Source organism: Drosophila elegans, unplaced genomic scaffold, assembly GCF_018152505.1.
Source record: "Drosophila elegans isolate 14027-0461.03 unplaced genomic scaffold, ASM1815250v1 contig_520, whole genome shotgun sequence".
NCBI lineage: Eukaryota > Metazoa > Arthropoda > Insecta > Diptera > Drosophilidae > Drosophila > Drosophila elegans.
Genome location: NW_024545903.1, coordinates 4,012,493 through 4,028,278, shown reverse-complemented (window position 1 = coordinate 4,028,278; position 15,786 = coordinate 4,012,493). Strand labels below are relative to the sequence as shown.

Here is a 15,786-nt window from a genome sequence, read left to right as displayed (position 1 = left end):
CTAATTAACCTCTGGTGCGGCGATTGCAAACGGCAATCGGCAATCGTCAAGCTATAACCCTTCATTCAGCCAGAGGGCCTGTCAATAAAATTCTTTTCAACTGCTTTATTTTGTACATACACAGCCAGAATCTTCCTTTCATATAAATAATTAAACGTTTCGCATAACAGATGAAGCTCGCTTTTAGGCTTAAAGGCAATACGTATCTCGTCTGGCGGCTGCGTTTTCTTTTTACTCCCTTTTCTGGAGGACCTGTTTGGTCTTTTTGTCTAACCCGGCACTGGCGTTGCACTTTTTCAATGCTCTAGCTCCACCCTCGCCGAGTTTTTTGTACATCCGCATATCCGCATATCCGCTGTCTAGCTAAGCTCGCCTGCATTCCGGAGTTGTTGCAATGTATTGGCCGTGTTTGTTTTGCAGTTTGTTTTACAGTTTTGCAGTTTTTGGCTACCCGGTGCCGGTGCCTTGCAAGCCTGTTGTTCAATTTACGTAAAACGCGGCCAGAACAGAGAAAAACCAACGTCAACTGCAGTCGGTATCAAGTGTTGCCTGGGATTGGCGGCTCCGCATAGAAATGGGTGGTGGTGGTGCTGTGGTGCATGGCGGGTATTTTAGGGGCGGGGGTGGTTGCTGTACTCTGGTGGCACTAATTGAAAAGCAGCAGCCACTAACAGCAGTCGTCGCTAAAAGGACTGCCAAGGGATTGGGTTTAGAGACCAATGCTAGTGGCGAGCTACAGTAAAAATGTAATAACTTTGATTAATCCGGATGTAAAACCGTATTTTCTAGTTCTCATCACAAAAAATTGCCTTTGAATATCAAATTCTATTCTATACAGTACAGTTTTGCAAAGTATTTTTTTTAGGTGTATGAATGACTAACTATCCTTGCAAATCTTTAAAATCCCTGTTACACTATACAAATATTTATAAAAAACAACTTTTAAGCGAATAGCAGAACGAAATGTTGGAATTTGGTTAAAAAATAGTATAGCTAAATTTACACACTTTGATACTTGTTTAGATAGTGGGATCAATATTAAAGTGTCGTCTTAAATTTGAAGACAATCTGAAACGTTGTTTTATGCCAATATTCAAAGCAGTACCGATATGTTAAATAGACAATGTAAGTTTCAACAATCTAATCCTTATAACTGAACTAAATGGTTTTTACGGCAATTTCTTTTGAATTTTGTAGTCGTAGAGCTTAAATTTATTTTATTTTATTTTATTTTATAGTTATTGTCATTAAATGTTTCTTATCCTTGTGACAGGTACTATTTTCTTATGTGGACTTAAAAAATTGTATACTTGATTTATTCGGCGGTTATCCACTGTACGAAGAAAGCCAATGCGCACATCACTTTTTACTTGGTGTTTTTTTTCTGGCAATTTCCTTTGCATACTTTTGTGCTGCATTTGATTACAAAATGGCGCCGCTGTCCTGGCTCCTGACTACTACTGACTGCTCCTGCAGGACCTGCAACAGGAGTCGTTGCAGTCGTAATGCAGCCTAAACATTGCGTTTAGTTTTCGTTTTGCCTGCCGCTACAACAGCTGCAATCGCCTGGACTTTGACTATTCATTAGCGTGTGTGCGAGTGTGTGAGTGTGTGTATCTGTGCTGCAGGATGAGGGCCAAAAAACTCTAACAAGCTCAAAAAGCAATTTGCGAGGGGCCCGCTAAAAAATCGGCAAAAATATCGACGTGCCGGCTCATGCAATTGACGTTTTGCGGGTGTGTGCGAGTAGGAGTTGGATTTTCGGGGACTAGGGATTGGGGCCTGTAACATAAAACCACGCGTTGCACAAAAGCCGCCAAATCGTCGTCGCTCAAAAGCCCCAGCAATGAAAATACAAAATGGCCGACCTATATGCAATTCCAACCTGTTCCCTCAAACTATTTCGACCTTATAGTTTCCCAGAAAGTTGGGATCTCTTTTTATTATGATTGTTTTCAGAAGCAATTCCTTGTATTTACTAAAACCCAGCCATCCAAAATGGCATTCAATTTAGGGAGAAAACGTTTTTCGGAACTGCTTTACAAATATTTTGCTAACCCTCAAAAATAAATTCGGGTTGTGGTCAGAAATTAGTACATATAGACGTTTTTTTTTAACACGTTCCTCCTGTACACACGACTGGGCCAATTAAATCCGTTTACATCAGAAAAATCGAATATGTAAACACAGTTTAATTCTCGGCTCGTAACCAAAATCAAAAAGTATTAGCCTTACCGTGTTTAAGCTTTTATTCTTTAAATAATGTTAAACTACTTTTTTTATAAATAAAATAAGGATGCTAGAAACTTAAATATTCAACGAATTTTAAGAAAGTTCAATCCTTGATTTTTCAACATATAATTTGTTGAAATTTGGGCTTTGTTAGAATTTTAAATATAACTAAGTAGACACTTTTAATAAAATCAAAGATACTATTTCATTTTTCGGCTTTGATAAAATTTTAACAAACATTTAAAGTATACGTGGTACCTCGAACCCTTAGTCAAAATGTCTTTGGGTCGAACTCTTGGTGGCTTAATCCTGACTGGTGTTCCCGGGAGTAGGAGCTTGCATCAGAGGAGGATGCGTCGACCATTTCCTGTGGTTCCGGATGCCAGGCTTAACACCCCAGCACAGTCATCGCGACCACCTCGTATTCTGGTCAAGAGTTACCTGGCCCTACAGCAACTGGACTCGCAATATATGCAGGATGCTCCTCGCGATCTAAGGAACTTCTTTATGACAAAATGGAAAAATGTATAGTCTCAATGATTTAAATATATAATTTAAGGCTTTTAAAAGGCTCATAAACTAATTAGTTCTTAATACTTTTGTGCAATTGATGAAATGGAGTATGGATACAGGGAAATTTCTCAGAATATTAACCTATATCGTAACGATATAGGATATAGGACTTAAGTGCAAAATTTATCAATGTTAGATATAGCATTAAATTTCGATTTATAAAAAAAAGTAGGCCCGCTGAATACATTCAAATAACGACTACATTATGAAAAACTTGATTTACTTTCGTCGGTTAGCCTAAATTTAAGAAGTAGTCTTCGAGCACCGGAAACTTAACCTCCTATCGCAAAATGTTCCTGGGTCGGGCTTTGATCGGATTCCCGATTTTTAAAACGGAGACGCGGTTGCAGCAAAGGCGCCGAATGTCGGAGCAAAGGCTCCCCAATCACCGCAGACCCGTGCCCGTGAAGCTGCAGGAGCGGAAGGACTCGTGGACCGACCTGAAGAGACCGCCATTTCTGCTGGTCAAGAGCTTCCTGAACCTGCGCCACATGGACACCGACTATGGGAATGACATCATGCGAGTTACGGACGAGCTAAGTTTCCAGCCACACCGCACTCTCTTTATCAATATCCTGCAATTGCCGCATCGTCGACTTTCGGAAAATTCGGATAGTTTTGCGGAGATGATATTTAAACATCCATCAGATTCGGACCCGGCTCCCGAGTCGTGAGTGTGGATTTAAGTGTACAACCGAAATTATTTTTTTTTTGTTTTTAAGTTTTATAAATAAATGGCTATCATATTTGGAATCTCTTATTGTTAGACATGGAAACGAATTTAAATTAAAATGGTATAAAAACCCTATAGCGTCAGGACGGTGATGATAAGTAAATCAAGTGGCGGTATCAGACGGATGCTAAACATACCAAACAAATTGTACCACGAAGAGATTAAACAATAAATTTAATTAATGTTTTTTCAAAAACCTTATTAAAAGTCTTTTAAACCTTTTTTTACAATCGGCATACCGACTATAAATTTATTTCTAAGTTTTTCAAATACTGGAAAAGAGGGTGCCAGACATTCCAACTTTTGACCATTATATCACTAAGTTTTGATACAAAAACCAAGTTTTTATGACATTCCACATTTTGACCATTATTTCCCAGGGGTTTGACACAATAACCAAGTTTTTAATGTGCTTTTTTTGGGATTTTTGGCGATTTTTCAATCAAAATTATTTTTGAAGAGTCTTTTTGTTGTTACTTTGCCAAAATAAGACACATAGTCAAAAAAGTTGCTTTTTTGCACAGCTGGCAACCTATACCATCCATCTCTGATCGTTCGAAAACAATTAATTTTGTTTTGACACAAAAACAGAATTTAGAAAATCGTTTTTTAATAAATGTATTTTTGGCAAAATTTCTGACTTTTCTGACTTCGGCTTGTCGAAGTTTGTTTTCTTTCTTGTTTTATTGAGAATGAAATGTGAAGAATAGACAAGCTAAAATTTGTTTCCATTTATTTTTTTCTATTTACCGGTTGTTCCCCTGGGAGCTATGTGATAATGTCTTCTTCACTGCGTTAAAAAGCTTTCCCATAATCGAAACAAATTATAATACCGGTAAATAAGTAATGTATTTATTATATTGATTATCAAATTTTGGGTAATTCGGCGGGCGATTGAGATTGATCCGTGTATAACGGTGGTAATTGCTTGACTAGGCTCTATCTTTCTGATTATTAAATAGATGCCGGTTATTTGTCAACAAGACATTTCCGAATGAAGGCCAACCGAACTGGAGTCCAATTGGTCCAAGCCATGTCTAGATATCGTAGGTCCCGTAAACCATTCGTCGTCGAAAATCCGCCCAGCGGTAGCGGGGATTATTGAAGCGAATGGTTTTCATCTGGTCCTGAGCCTGATCCTGGTGCTTCTGGAAATTTTTCACATAGCACCGCGGAGCGTGATGGTACTCCGGATTGGGCTCGTCCCGCCGACGGTACTCATCGGTCCTGGTGGGGTACTCCACGCCCTGGCTGCGTCGTGTCGAAAAGGAGATTCGTCCGGTCATTCGACACGCGGTGTGGCGGTACGCCAGTCGGACAAAAGTCGATAGGGTCGACAGGCTCGCATTGGTCGGCAGCATCTTGAAAGGTCTGAAAAATTCGTTTTAATTTGGTCCAGACGTCTCCGATTTTGGTGCGCCAACGGTTCTTTGGTAAGGTAGCGATTACCTGGCTTAAGAGTTGGGCCGAAAGGAAAGAATATAAATTTATTGCTTATCTATAATACTTGTGTTCCTGTCAAGTGTGAGAAATGTAGGAAAAGTGAACCAAGTTAAATGGTGTAAGCGAAGGAATAGATGTTTGTTCCTCGGGTTACTAGCCAAAACAAATTATATAATTTATTTGGTTTTTTGTAGGACGGGTCCGAGATCCAATGATAATGTTGAAAATGAAAAACACAATTTCAATTTAGCGCGGAGTCTCGTACTGTAACTATCACGTTAAGCGGTGCAGACTAAAGACACTTAATAAGACAAAACTTAAAATTATGTGAATGTCGACTGATATATTTTAACTTAATTCATTTCCATAAATAAGTAATTGATAGAAAGGTACAATACAATTTTTTAAGAGATTGACGTATAATATGGTGGTGCAATGGTAAGTGTATATTCTTAAATGAAAGTACATTAACAAAATAAAATAAACTCAAATTCTTACTGTATATATTAATTAAGAATTGGATTTATTTCAAAAGAAATATTTTAATTTAATTTCCCATAAGCTAAGTTTTATTTACTGAAAGTCGTCCCGCTTATTATTTTAATGTGAGGCAAGAAGTTTAAATAAGATATATTTTTGACTATTTATACTTCTGCATTTATTTTAAGCTTTTCCCACTTGTCCGTTAACCATTTGCCGAACTGCACGCACTCGAGACCAAAGCACAAAACATAATTAAACAATTAAAAAGCCTTTTGGCACTTGTCCTTACTTAGCCCAATTCACAGGGCGGCACATCAAAGCCGTAAAAAGAGTTGTGCGCCTAATTACGCCGCCAAGTGCAGTGGATGGAAGAGCAAAATGCAAATTTGCAACAAGGCAATAAAAATATACGTCAAAATTAACTGGAAACAATGAGAGCGAGTGGCAGAAATCACAGCATTTGCGGGGCAAGTTAATTGTGCAACTTTGAAGAGAAGGGCAGGACTCCAACAGGAAAACACCGAAAAAAATCGAGCTTAGAAAAATACCCTATGGGCAATTCAAAATGTCCAAATGCTTATTAAATATCTAATTTGTAACAAGAAAAATAATACAAAAAAGGAATTTGTGTTTAACATTTGGCCACGAATATGGTAGCAAACTCACTTATTATTTTTTCTGAGTGTCGGCTAGTAGGACAGTGCTTTGAATGAGAAGTGGCTGGACCCTCGGCAGTCTAGTCCCGGACTGTAATCCTTGCTGCTCGGCATTTTTTGTGCCCCCATTGCCCATTGATTTTTTCTATATTATAAAATTTATGCTACCCGCTCTGCTTTGTTGCACTCTTGTGCCTCTGCCACCACCATCATTCCAAGCACTTCATTTTCTGCCTTTGCTTTTTATAGTCACTTTTTTATTTTTACAATTTTTTCCAAGCGCTTCGAAGCTTTTGTTGTCGAGTGCGCGCCAGTGGCACCCGAGCCAAAAGAATAGGGCTTGACAATAAAAATTATGAAGCATATTACTTGAGTGCACTTGGGTTCCTCTTTCCATTCTTTCCCTTTTGCAACTTTTTCACCCAGCTCTTGTTTGTATTTCCTCAGATCACAAGGATGCGCAGGTATGCCAAAGTATGTCGCTAGTTTTTGGAGAGCAAACTTGCGTGTTAAGTAGCAAAAAGGGTTAAGAATACTTGGGATAATAATAAACTGGACTGTGGGAAGGAAATGGTGAATAGGTCTAAGAGTTTTTGAATCTGGTTAGCAAACTGTTGTACATTGTTCCTTAAGCATATTTAAATACAAAGAACATTATATATGCTTTTAATTTCTTATGAACAAGCTATCCCCTCATCTTTCGGTTAAATTAAATCCTTTATTTGTTACCTTATGTAATTTTATTTGCAGCATTTAACTTTGCAATTTGTGTCAAGTGATGCTTTATGGCTTAAAAAGTCTTTTATTATGATTTGTTTTTATAAATCATATCAAAAGAAAACACTTTTTATACCTCAAAGCGTCCAGAACAAAACTGAATCAAGTAGACTATTTTTGGCCATGTTCGGTAACTCCAAAATTTTGAGGCTAGTGCGTGTTTAGTAACTGCCGTAGATCATCTTTCTGCGGAACTCCGACCAGTAGTAGGTGTCGGAAAAGCAACTTCGCTGCCTCTTGCAAAACTGCCGGAAGTACTCCTTGCACCTTCGTTGCCTTTCCCCTGGGGATATTCCACATTGTGGCTTGGAATGTAACTCGAGATCCAATTTAAACGGCAGTTCTGATTTGTTAAAATAAACAAGGGGAATAGTGCGTCGCAGCTCGGGATGGACAAACACTCCGGGTTCCTGGCAGATCTTCGGCCGCGTCTGATATCCCCTAATAAGCGATTTTGCCTCCCTGGGAAGTCTTTTTAGAATTTGGAACATTTTTTAAAATTTTCAGGAGCTCTGATTTGTTTGTAAAATAGGGTTTTGCATCCCAAAAGCATTTGCGAAGTTTGAAGTTAAGGCTACTGGGCTCAAGTACATACGAAACAATTTTGGGTAAATTTGGTATATTATAAAAATCGCTTAAATATTTATTGTCTTATTGTAAAGCCCACTTGTTTTTGCTTGATAAATTATAACACAACATATAATTTGGAAGACTAAATTTATTTGTCCTTTCTTGAAATAAGCGAGCCCCTACATACAATGGAAAAGGTGAATTCAGTTGGGGAAAACGAAAACCTGCGATTTCCGAAGAGAGAGATGCCCATCGGGATCTGGTTGGTTTTAGTAGCTCGATCGACCGAAGATCATGCTGTGCCGGAACTCCGCCCAGCGATTGCGATGGCTGCGATAGGAGTTGTACGGCGAGATGACCTTCCGGGAGATGGAGGCTCGATTCGGATCGTCGAACGGCTTCGTGGCGACGACCACCCGCTTAAGTAGCTCCTGGTCGGCAAGGGCTCGTTCCCGTTCCTCCTCCGTATTGTCCTCCGGCGGACCGAAGACGGTCTCCCGAACGGATCTGATCTCCAGATCCGATTCGTAGTCATAGTCTTCCTCCGCCTTGGCCTTCGTTTGGCCATCGTCATCCTGCTGCTGCTGCTGCTGCTGCTCCATCGACTGCTTCGCCTCCCAGTTCTGCTGCTCCGACATGTAGGCATCGGTGTCGTTATAGTAGGATTTATAGTTCCGCCTCTTGGCCGCGTTCTGGGCGGCAACCACATTGTTGCGCCGTGGCACACACTCATCCGGCTTGGTCACGGGCCGAAACATGGCAGAGTCCAGCCGGGCGACACTGTTGCTCCACTGGCGGCTCTGTTGCTTCTGCCGAAGGAGCTGGGCGGCCGCATAGCTCTCCTCTCGCAACGGCCAATCCTTGTACCAGGAGCCCCCGATCGCACCTTGTTGACCCTTCTCCAGACCCGCCGAAATGGTGGTCAGTGGGCGGTGACTGCGTTTGGCCAAATGGCGCATCGATTGTAGGTTCCTCGGAAATACGGGCATCTCTTACTCTCACTTTCTTCTGGGTTCGCCAAAAAAATTTCGAATTAAACGGCTAATTTTTAAATGGTTTGAAATTGGCCAGGAAAAAGGGATCCACAAAAATTTTTAAAATGGATAAAAGTAAGGCGCTCGGTCAGAACAAATTTCGGTTGTATTTTGGGGAAAACTAGTTCGAAAATAAAAAAATCTTACAAGTCGTGTGTTGATGTACTCGTAAAGAAACTGACACTAAATACACAAGTTTGCTGTGCTTGGCCAAATTTAATTTTCGATTTCTGCCCCCGAAACAGATAGACCAGCAAAAAATGAATAAGTGTGCTGCAAAAACAAATAACATAATTTATTTACGGCCACAAGGAATTCAATTTGATTGAGACTTGAGACTTTCGGGTAAATTAAACAACAAAGCCAAAATGAAAATCATAGACCAAAAACACAATTTGCCATCGTCACATGAACATTTATTAATTTTGCATCAGCTGCAGTGGTGCGAGGTCCTTTGGTGGCCCGATAAGTCCTGGGCCGAATTTAACGCAATTTCCAAATGGAAACAGCAACAACAACTGCAAGACTTGAAATTGAGTTAGTACACAATTACAACAACAATTATGAGTGAAGCCGGCAATTTTACAATAAATACCAAAAATATACAAGAAAAGAAAACTATCTTATGGTCGAACTTTGCACACTTTTTTCTTCTTTAAAGGTAAATAAATTGTAAGAGTCAAAGAAAAAACCTTACTTTTAAATTCTTTCAAAATAATTTTCTTTTTAATTATATAATGACTAAAATTAGAAAACACTCTGTTTTAACAATTGTAGCTTAATCAAACAATTTTATGAGCATTTGAAATATCAGAAATACCTTCTTCCGGATAGTGTATTTGGTAAAACTTTATTGCGTACAAAGAACTATGCCTGGCGGTCTTTGATGGCCAGCGGGGTATGATTGGTTAGTGCGGGGCTGCAGAGCTTGTGCGTTGTTTAAATGTAGGCAGAAACATGTCACTGCTTTTTAATTTAAATGCAAATTAAGGCCTTTGTCAACACTTTGCCAAACTCAAGACAACGAAGACAAATGCCTGAGGCAACTGCAAGGAGGTCGGTTAAGGAATGACTCTGTGCAAAATATAAGTTTAAAGTATGCGTGTGCATGGGTAATAAAAAATTGTATTTCCATGAAACATATCAAAACCTTAATAATAACAAAAATTATAAAACAGTCTAAGAATGTATATAATTTTAATTTGTACAACATTTTTAATGCAATTTTTGTTTTAATCATTTATTTAAAATAAACTAAATTTTTAAAAAATCTATTACCAGTTATGATGTTCATTAGGCTGTAAATATTTGGTTTGTGTTTTTGGCGTATATTATTTCAGTTCAAGAGATTGTCGTATGCTTCAACGTAAGATATTTGAAAAATTTAACAATTGTGTAACTCAGATATATGAAAAAAAATTGTTTTTGATGCAGTAAAATATGAAAAAGTGTTTGAAATCCATGAAACCCCGTACTATTTGTAAGACTACATTAAATGCCCTCTGTGTATGTACATAATCATTCAACTGATGGACATTCTTAACGCACACACACATTACCGCCCACAAAGCGCCACATCCAATTGAGGTGCGATGTGACCCGAGTGTTAACCCCAATGCCAAAAGGTTGACCGCAGGGGCGGCCAAAACTGATCACGCCCAGCTGGAACATCCGCTCCCGCTGACGCAGGATCACTGGGCCACCGGAATCGTATTGGCAGGAGTCCTGGCCCCTGCCTCCGGAATCGTAGGTGCACATCTGGCTGGGAGTTATGCTAAAGTTGGACCGACTTCGGCAAACGGCATTATCCATGGTCAGTAGGGTTGCCTTTTGCAGGGTGTTCGATTTGGGGGCGGCAAAGCCCAATGTTCCCCATCCCAAGATATCCACATTCTGGTAATTAAAGTTGCTCTCTCTAATGGAAAGTTGCATCAAATGATTCTGTGTTATTTCAGTTTACAAGATCTGAACTTACGCTTGTCGAATGGGAAGGCAAATGGGCGCCACTCCTCGAGACCATTCCATGGGGGTTACCGTCTGGAGCAGAGCTAAATCGTTTATATTGCCAGATGCGGTTTCCATGTAGTCAGGATGGTTAAAGATATTTTGGATGCGATGTTGGGCGGCATAGATCGATTCACTACCTAGAAAATATATTAAGTTGTAAAATATAGAATTATACTGTTCAAAGTTCGCTAATGTCTTCTTCATTGCGTTGCAGACTTTTGACTGAAATTATAATACTCTCTGCAAATAACTTACCAGTGCTTAAATCATGCTCCCCCACCAACGCCAATAGGCGACTGGCCACCGGTTGGCGTGCGGTACAGTGGGCAGCGGTCATGATGTACCGGTCGCTGACAATGGTCCCACCGCAGAAGATGGGCAGGTTGGAGGCCAAGTCCCGGATGCCCACCATCGAGGGAAACTCGTGTTTGCCCGCCTCCACTCCGTTGGCAATCCTCGTCGGAAAGGACCAGCCGCAGTCGCAGGGCGCCGGACGGGCCACCGCTTGGCAGTTGAGTCTGGAGCGCTGCTGGGTCTGCGGACTGCTCGAATAGTAGGCAAAGGCCATGCTCTGGAAGTTGGATATTCGATTGACCTGCCCCATGCGGCAGTAGCGCTCGCCATCCCGAAACTGCAGGTCGCCATCACGGGAGACGAACAGGAACTCCGAGCCACAGGTGTCGGGAAACTATACAGAAGAAGAATTTAATGATATTATCATTATACAAAATTGAATTACTTACTGAGAATTACCTAATTACACCTAATCATAACCATTAAAGTACATTAAACAGTACTTACCAACTCAAAGCGACAATTTAAATAGATCACATGATTGCGGGGGGCTTTCAAGCGAAATCGGCAGTTAGTCCCACTTGGTATTGCTCCGGGATAATTAAAACTGGTTATATTAATTGCTCGATTTGGCTGCAGGTCATAAAATCTGGTGCACTGTTGTTGACCATAAACTAAACTTATTAATAAAAGCACAAGAAGTCCCGAAAACTTCTGTTCGTACATGATGGAAATGTAGCTATTGCGGCAGTAAGCACGATGAAGCTGCGGCGCAGCTTATATAGCACCACTCCAATTGATAAGGAAAAATATTTCTTGTTTATTTGAGAATTAAAAATATTTGAGAAAGACAAAATGGATATTAATGTCAAGGTAAGAAGCAAATACAAATGACCTTCTTTTGTAATGCACTCAGAGAAATATGTTAAGGTAAAGATAAAAAAAAATAAATATTGTCTAAAGTTGTAACATAGTATTTCACTTATGTAAATATATTACGACATAGTTATTCACGGTATATATAATTATTATTTTATGTTATTGTTTTTATTTTTGTTTGTATTAATATTTACATTTACAAATTTATTTGTTGTAATGATATTTTAAATATTAATTTGTTAATTGTAATCAAATTTTATTTTGATTGTTCTTGAATTAAAAAATCAAATGCATTTATTATAAAAAGTCCTAAAACATTGTTAAAGTAAGCAATCACATCTTAATGAATTAGGTTTTCCAAATACGTTTTATTTAATTACATGCGTTCCATACGTTTTATTCAATTACATGCTGACCACACAGTTTGAATTTCCAATCTTTTGGCGTATCCAACTTATATACGATGTTATCCTCGCATTAACACCCATTGGATATTGAGTTCCAGCACAGCTCTTGCCAAAACTAATTACTCCGACCAAAAACTGCTTGGATTTGCGCAAAATGACTGGGCCACCGGAATCGAACTGGCAGGAGTCGCGTCCCGTGCCCGAATAATCGTAGGTGCACATTTCGCCAGTGTATATGGTGGCTTCTTTGTATTCGGTTTGGCACTCCTGATTGCTGACCACAATTAAATTGATCTTCTGCAGACTTGACGATGTGGGTCCGGCAAAGAAGATCGTTCCATAGCCGATCACATCGACGGTTTCATAGGTGAACGCAGAGGTCCTAACCGAAGCATCTTTTTGATATATACGATTTTTGCTTATAACACTTTCACTTACGTTCCAACAGGCGGCAAACAGATGGGACCTACACCGCGGGACCAGAGAATATTGGTGGCGGTTACCAAAACCGCAATATCGTTGTTCACATTGGGTTCAGAAACATAAAGTTCATGGGGTATCATATCTTGTATACTGTATTGCCTGTAGTACCTGGAATTGGCAGCTTGAAAAGGTCGGTTTAAGTGGGGTTAGAATATAATAATATAAATATAGGATTATTTTAAAAAATGTATTATAGGTTATTTCAAAATAAAACCTGTTTAAGAATTAAATTGTTTTATATGCACTTACGATTTTTCAGATCATTGATTCCAACAATAGCAACAATATCGGTAGCTTTTGTCACCTGATAAATACAATGGGCAGCAGTCACGATATAACGATGGGCCACTAAAATTATTAAATTAAGAAAAACATTTAGCAAAAATAAAACTTGCTTCCGGTTTGCCTTTAAAGATTAATTTGTAATCTTTAATGTTTTATAATAAAGACCAAGGCCTAAAGAAATTAAAAGAAAATAAAAATCGCTTCCGGTTTTGACATTAAAAATGAATCCTTAATGTTTATCCTAATTAAATCATAAGTTTTAATATATTCGTTGTGTGTATAAACTTGTATATTTTAATAATTTAGCTTACTCACCTATGGTTCCTCCGCAGAAGGATGCTTGATTCTTGGTCACATCCTTGAGGGCCACCATGCTGGGAAATTCGTTGGCCGCCGCCTGCTGACCATTGGCAATCCGCGAAGTGGCCGACCAGCCGCAGTTGCAGTTCTGTTTGGTGGTGGTCAAGGTGCACTTAAAGTTTCCCCCACTTGTGCCGGTGGAGATGTAGGCGAAAACCAATTCCGTGAAGAGGGACTCACGAGAGAAGGATCCAGAGCCACAGAAATTTTCAGCACCGCGCATCAGAAGATCGCCTTCTGTGTCCATCCAAAAGTTATCCGTGGTGCATGAGCCACTGTTCTGAGAGGGGGAAAAAGGATTGTAAGTTTTTTCCATTATAAAAACCATATATCATGGTAATGTCCCACCGAAGGCAGTGCTATAGTGCATTGCACTTGAATGTTGTAATCCACGGGGGCGTTGAATTTGTACCGACAGGATGTTCCGCCAGGATAATTATTGGGATAGTAGGGCGACTCCACGTAGGTGGTTCCCGGGCTCAGGTTGTAGGTGTTATCACAGCCCTCGAAGTAGGCCAAAACAGTGGGGGCCAGCAGCACAAACGAGATTAGAAAGCGACTAAACATTTTGGCCATACCTTTCGGCTACAAAGCCAGCACTCAACTGAGCTAACTCGATAATGCCACCCACACCTAATATCAGCCAAGACAACTATAGCTAAAGCTAAAGCTAAAGCTAAAGCTAAAGCTAAAGCTAAAGCTAAAGCTAAAGCTAGAGCTAATTAAATAAATAAAAGGCCGCGTTCCAGCAAAAGATAAAACATTTGGAATTGCCATTAAGTATACGCCACGTCTGTAAATGATTTTGCCCCCAGTCTGCAGCTGTGCAAATAAATTAATATAACACTTTCATAACCTTGTCAAATGCATACGATAGTGCCTTTGAACTTGGCTAATACTGCCTTGACGTTTTCCATTTCCTTGATAAGAACCAATGCATTTGCTGGTTAGCGTTCTTGTTGTTATACTATGTTTTTGAGCCCACATCGTTTAGGGTTATCCAACAGCTGTGCGCCTGGTGATAAGTTAAAGTCGTAGGTAAATAAACATTTTCTGAATAATGAGCTCTAATTATTAAGCAAACAAAAGCGAATTTACTGAAAGGCGTCAACGTTCGAAGATCTGGTCAAACAGATTAAAAGTGAATTTATTTCTTCCCGGTGCTACTGTCTGTTTTGGTATAAACGATAAGATAAAACAGAAACAGGAACGAAGCTTATCAACTAGGCCTACTTTTTCGGCAACTTGAATCTTAATAAAAATATATTTAAAATATGAAATATTTTATTTTTTTTGTAGTTTAAAAAAATGTTGTTTTATTTATGGATGATCCAATTTTACATCAAATTTTAAAGTTTTAAATTGAAAGGAAAACACAGAGTATTTTATATAACAAAATTGTAGCCTTGTTCCAGATTCAATGTTGTTTGGCTTATGCAAACACTTGGTTTAATTTGCAGATTTTTATTCTGATACAAAACAAATAGCTAACCATAGGATTATTTGTACTTGGTGAGGGGAGTGTAAATATTTGTTGATATTAAATTATGTTTTACGCTTATGTAAATTTGCATAGCCATAAAAGTAGCATGCGGAAACTTTAAGTGTTAAAAAAATTTAAAATGCTAAAAAACACAATGGTAAATCAGTTAGCTAACATTAAAATGACGCTAAAAATCAATTACGAAAATTGCCAAAAAGGGCAAAGCCGTAATGTCTGACAAGGTGCAGCTAAATGTCGATGAAAATCAAGCAATCTGTCTATCAAAAATTGACTTTATGCAAAAATATCCATCAAAAACATACATATACATAATAAAAAGCGCCCAAAAGCATGCTGCAGTTTTGTCACAGGACGCTCCGAGCTGTGTAATTATAATATGGAAACAAAATGCTCCTTTTTTTCGGCCACAGCACTTTTGTTACTCCACCCAGAGACTGCAAGCCCACACTAATTTTCCAAAACTCGTACATAGCGATCCAATGTCTATATTTTCTAGTGTCACACATTTTTTGCACCATTTTTTGTATGTGCGTTTTTTTTTCATTGTGGTACAATTTTTTCGCCGTGCATTTGCATTTTCCACTAATTTGACTTTTGTATTGTTGTGGTCGCTCCTGCCTCACCCCTACATCCAGTTTATGTGTTAGAGTTTTTTCTGCTCCTTTTGGCTTTCCACCAATCGCATTCCCTCTGCCACATCTCTGTATATGTGTGTGTGACTGCGCGTGGGTATTGGTGGGTGGGTCTGCGCTACGCACTTTTTGACTTTTCGTTGGGGAAAATGCGTTTTCATGCATTGGTTGGCTGTCGAGTGGGATCCATCGGGGATGGGTCGGACGGCTTTGGGTTGGGTATTTGGCACAACCTCTCCCCATATGGCCCCGTCTATGTCTCTCTTTTCGTTAGTTGGAGTGCATTTTCCCAGAGCTTGTCATTTGACGTGGCTGAGACTCTGTGGCCATATCATTAATTGCCGTTAGCTGGTAAACGGAACTAGGCATGAAAAGGCTCCGAACACACACAAATTAGTGGGCAACATGAATTGCGTAAAGGGTTATAAAGAAAA

General features: G+C 39.3%; 7 protein-coding genes across 7 annotated transcripts; 2 read left to right on the top strand and 5 right to left on the bottom strand.

The window, feature by feature from the left end:
* The first annotated feature begins 2,395 nt into the window (after window positions 1-2,395).
* Window positions 2,396-2,815, top strand: LOC108145408. The gene has a single exon (XM_017270808.1). The coding sequence runs from the start codon at window positions 2,509-2,511 to the stop codon at window positions 2,761-2,763; it is 255 nt and encodes an 84-aa protein (XP_017126297.1). The 5' UTR covers window positions 2,396-2,508; the 3' UTR covers window positions 2,764-2,815.
* A 171-nt stretch (window positions 2,816-2,986) lies between these two features.
* LOC108145407 lies at window positions 2,987-3,543 on the top strand. Its single transcript, XM_017270807.2, has one exon. It carries the CDS (start codon window positions 3,096-3,098, stop codon window positions 3,477-3,479), a length of 384 nt encoding a protein of 127 aa, XP_017126296.1. The 5' UTR covers window positions 2,987-3,095; the 3' UTR covers window positions 3,480-3,543.
* Window positions 3,544-4,254: 711 nt separating this feature from the next.
* LOC108145398 lies at window positions 4,255-5,119 on the bottom strand. The gene is made up of 2 exons (XM_017270797.2): window positions 4,988-5,119; window positions 4,255-4,909 (listed from the first exon to the last, which is right to left on the bottom strand). Exon 2 carries the CDS (start codon window positions 4,897-4,899, stop codon window positions 4,576-4,578), a length of 324 nt encoding a protein of 107 aa, XP_017126286.1. The 5' UTR covers window positions 4,900-4,909; window positions 4,988-5,119; the 3' UTR covers window positions 4,255-4,575.
* Window positions 5,120-6,820: 1,701 nt separating this feature from the next.
* LOC108145406 lies at window positions 6,821-7,439 on the bottom strand. The gene has a single exon (XM_017270806.2). It carries the CDS (start codon window positions 7,386-7,388, stop codon window positions 7,059-7,061), a length of 330 nt encoding a protein of 109 aa, XP_017126295.1. The 5' UTR covers window positions 7,389-7,439; the 3' UTR covers window positions 6,821-7,058.
* Window positions 7,440-7,597: 158 nt separating this feature from the next.
* LOC108145391 lies at window positions 7,598-8,673 on the bottom strand. The gene has a single exon (XM_017270786.2). It carries the CDS (start codon window positions 8,454-8,456, stop codon window positions 7,737-7,739), a length of 720 nt encoding a protein of 239 aa, XP_017126275.1. The 5' UTR covers window positions 8,457-8,673; the 3' UTR covers window positions 7,598-7,736.
* A 1,112-nt stretch (window positions 8,674-9,785) lies between these two features.
* On the bottom strand, window positions 9,786-11,837 carry LOC108145386 (venom serine protease). Its single transcript, XM_017270781.2, has 4 exons — window positions 11,310-11,837; window positions 10,764-11,196; window positions 10,477-10,645; window positions 9,786-10,416 (listed from the first exon to the last, which is right to left on the bottom strand). Exons 1-4 carry the CDS (start codon window positions 11,526-11,528, stop codon window positions 10,041-10,043), a joined length of 1,197 nt encoding a protein of 398 aa, XP_017126270.1. The 5' UTR covers window positions 11,529-11,837; the 3' UTR covers window positions 9,786-10,040.
* A 192-nt stretch (window positions 11,838-12,029) lies between these two features.
* LOC108145371 (venom serine protease) lies at window positions 12,030-13,846 on the bottom strand. The gene is made up of 5 exons (XM_017270765.2): window positions 13,565-13,846; window positions 13,172-13,496; window positions 12,821-12,919; window positions 12,527-12,692; window positions 12,030-12,470 (listed from the first exon to the last, which is right to left on the bottom strand). The coding sequence occupies exons 1-5, from the start codon at window positions 13,790-13,792 to the stop codon at window positions 12,086-12,088; spliced, it is 1,203 nt and encodes a 400-aa protein (XP_017126254.1). The 5' UTR covers window positions 13,793-13,846; the 3' UTR covers window positions 12,030-12,085.
* Window positions 13,847-15,786: the final 1,940 nt, after the last annotated feature.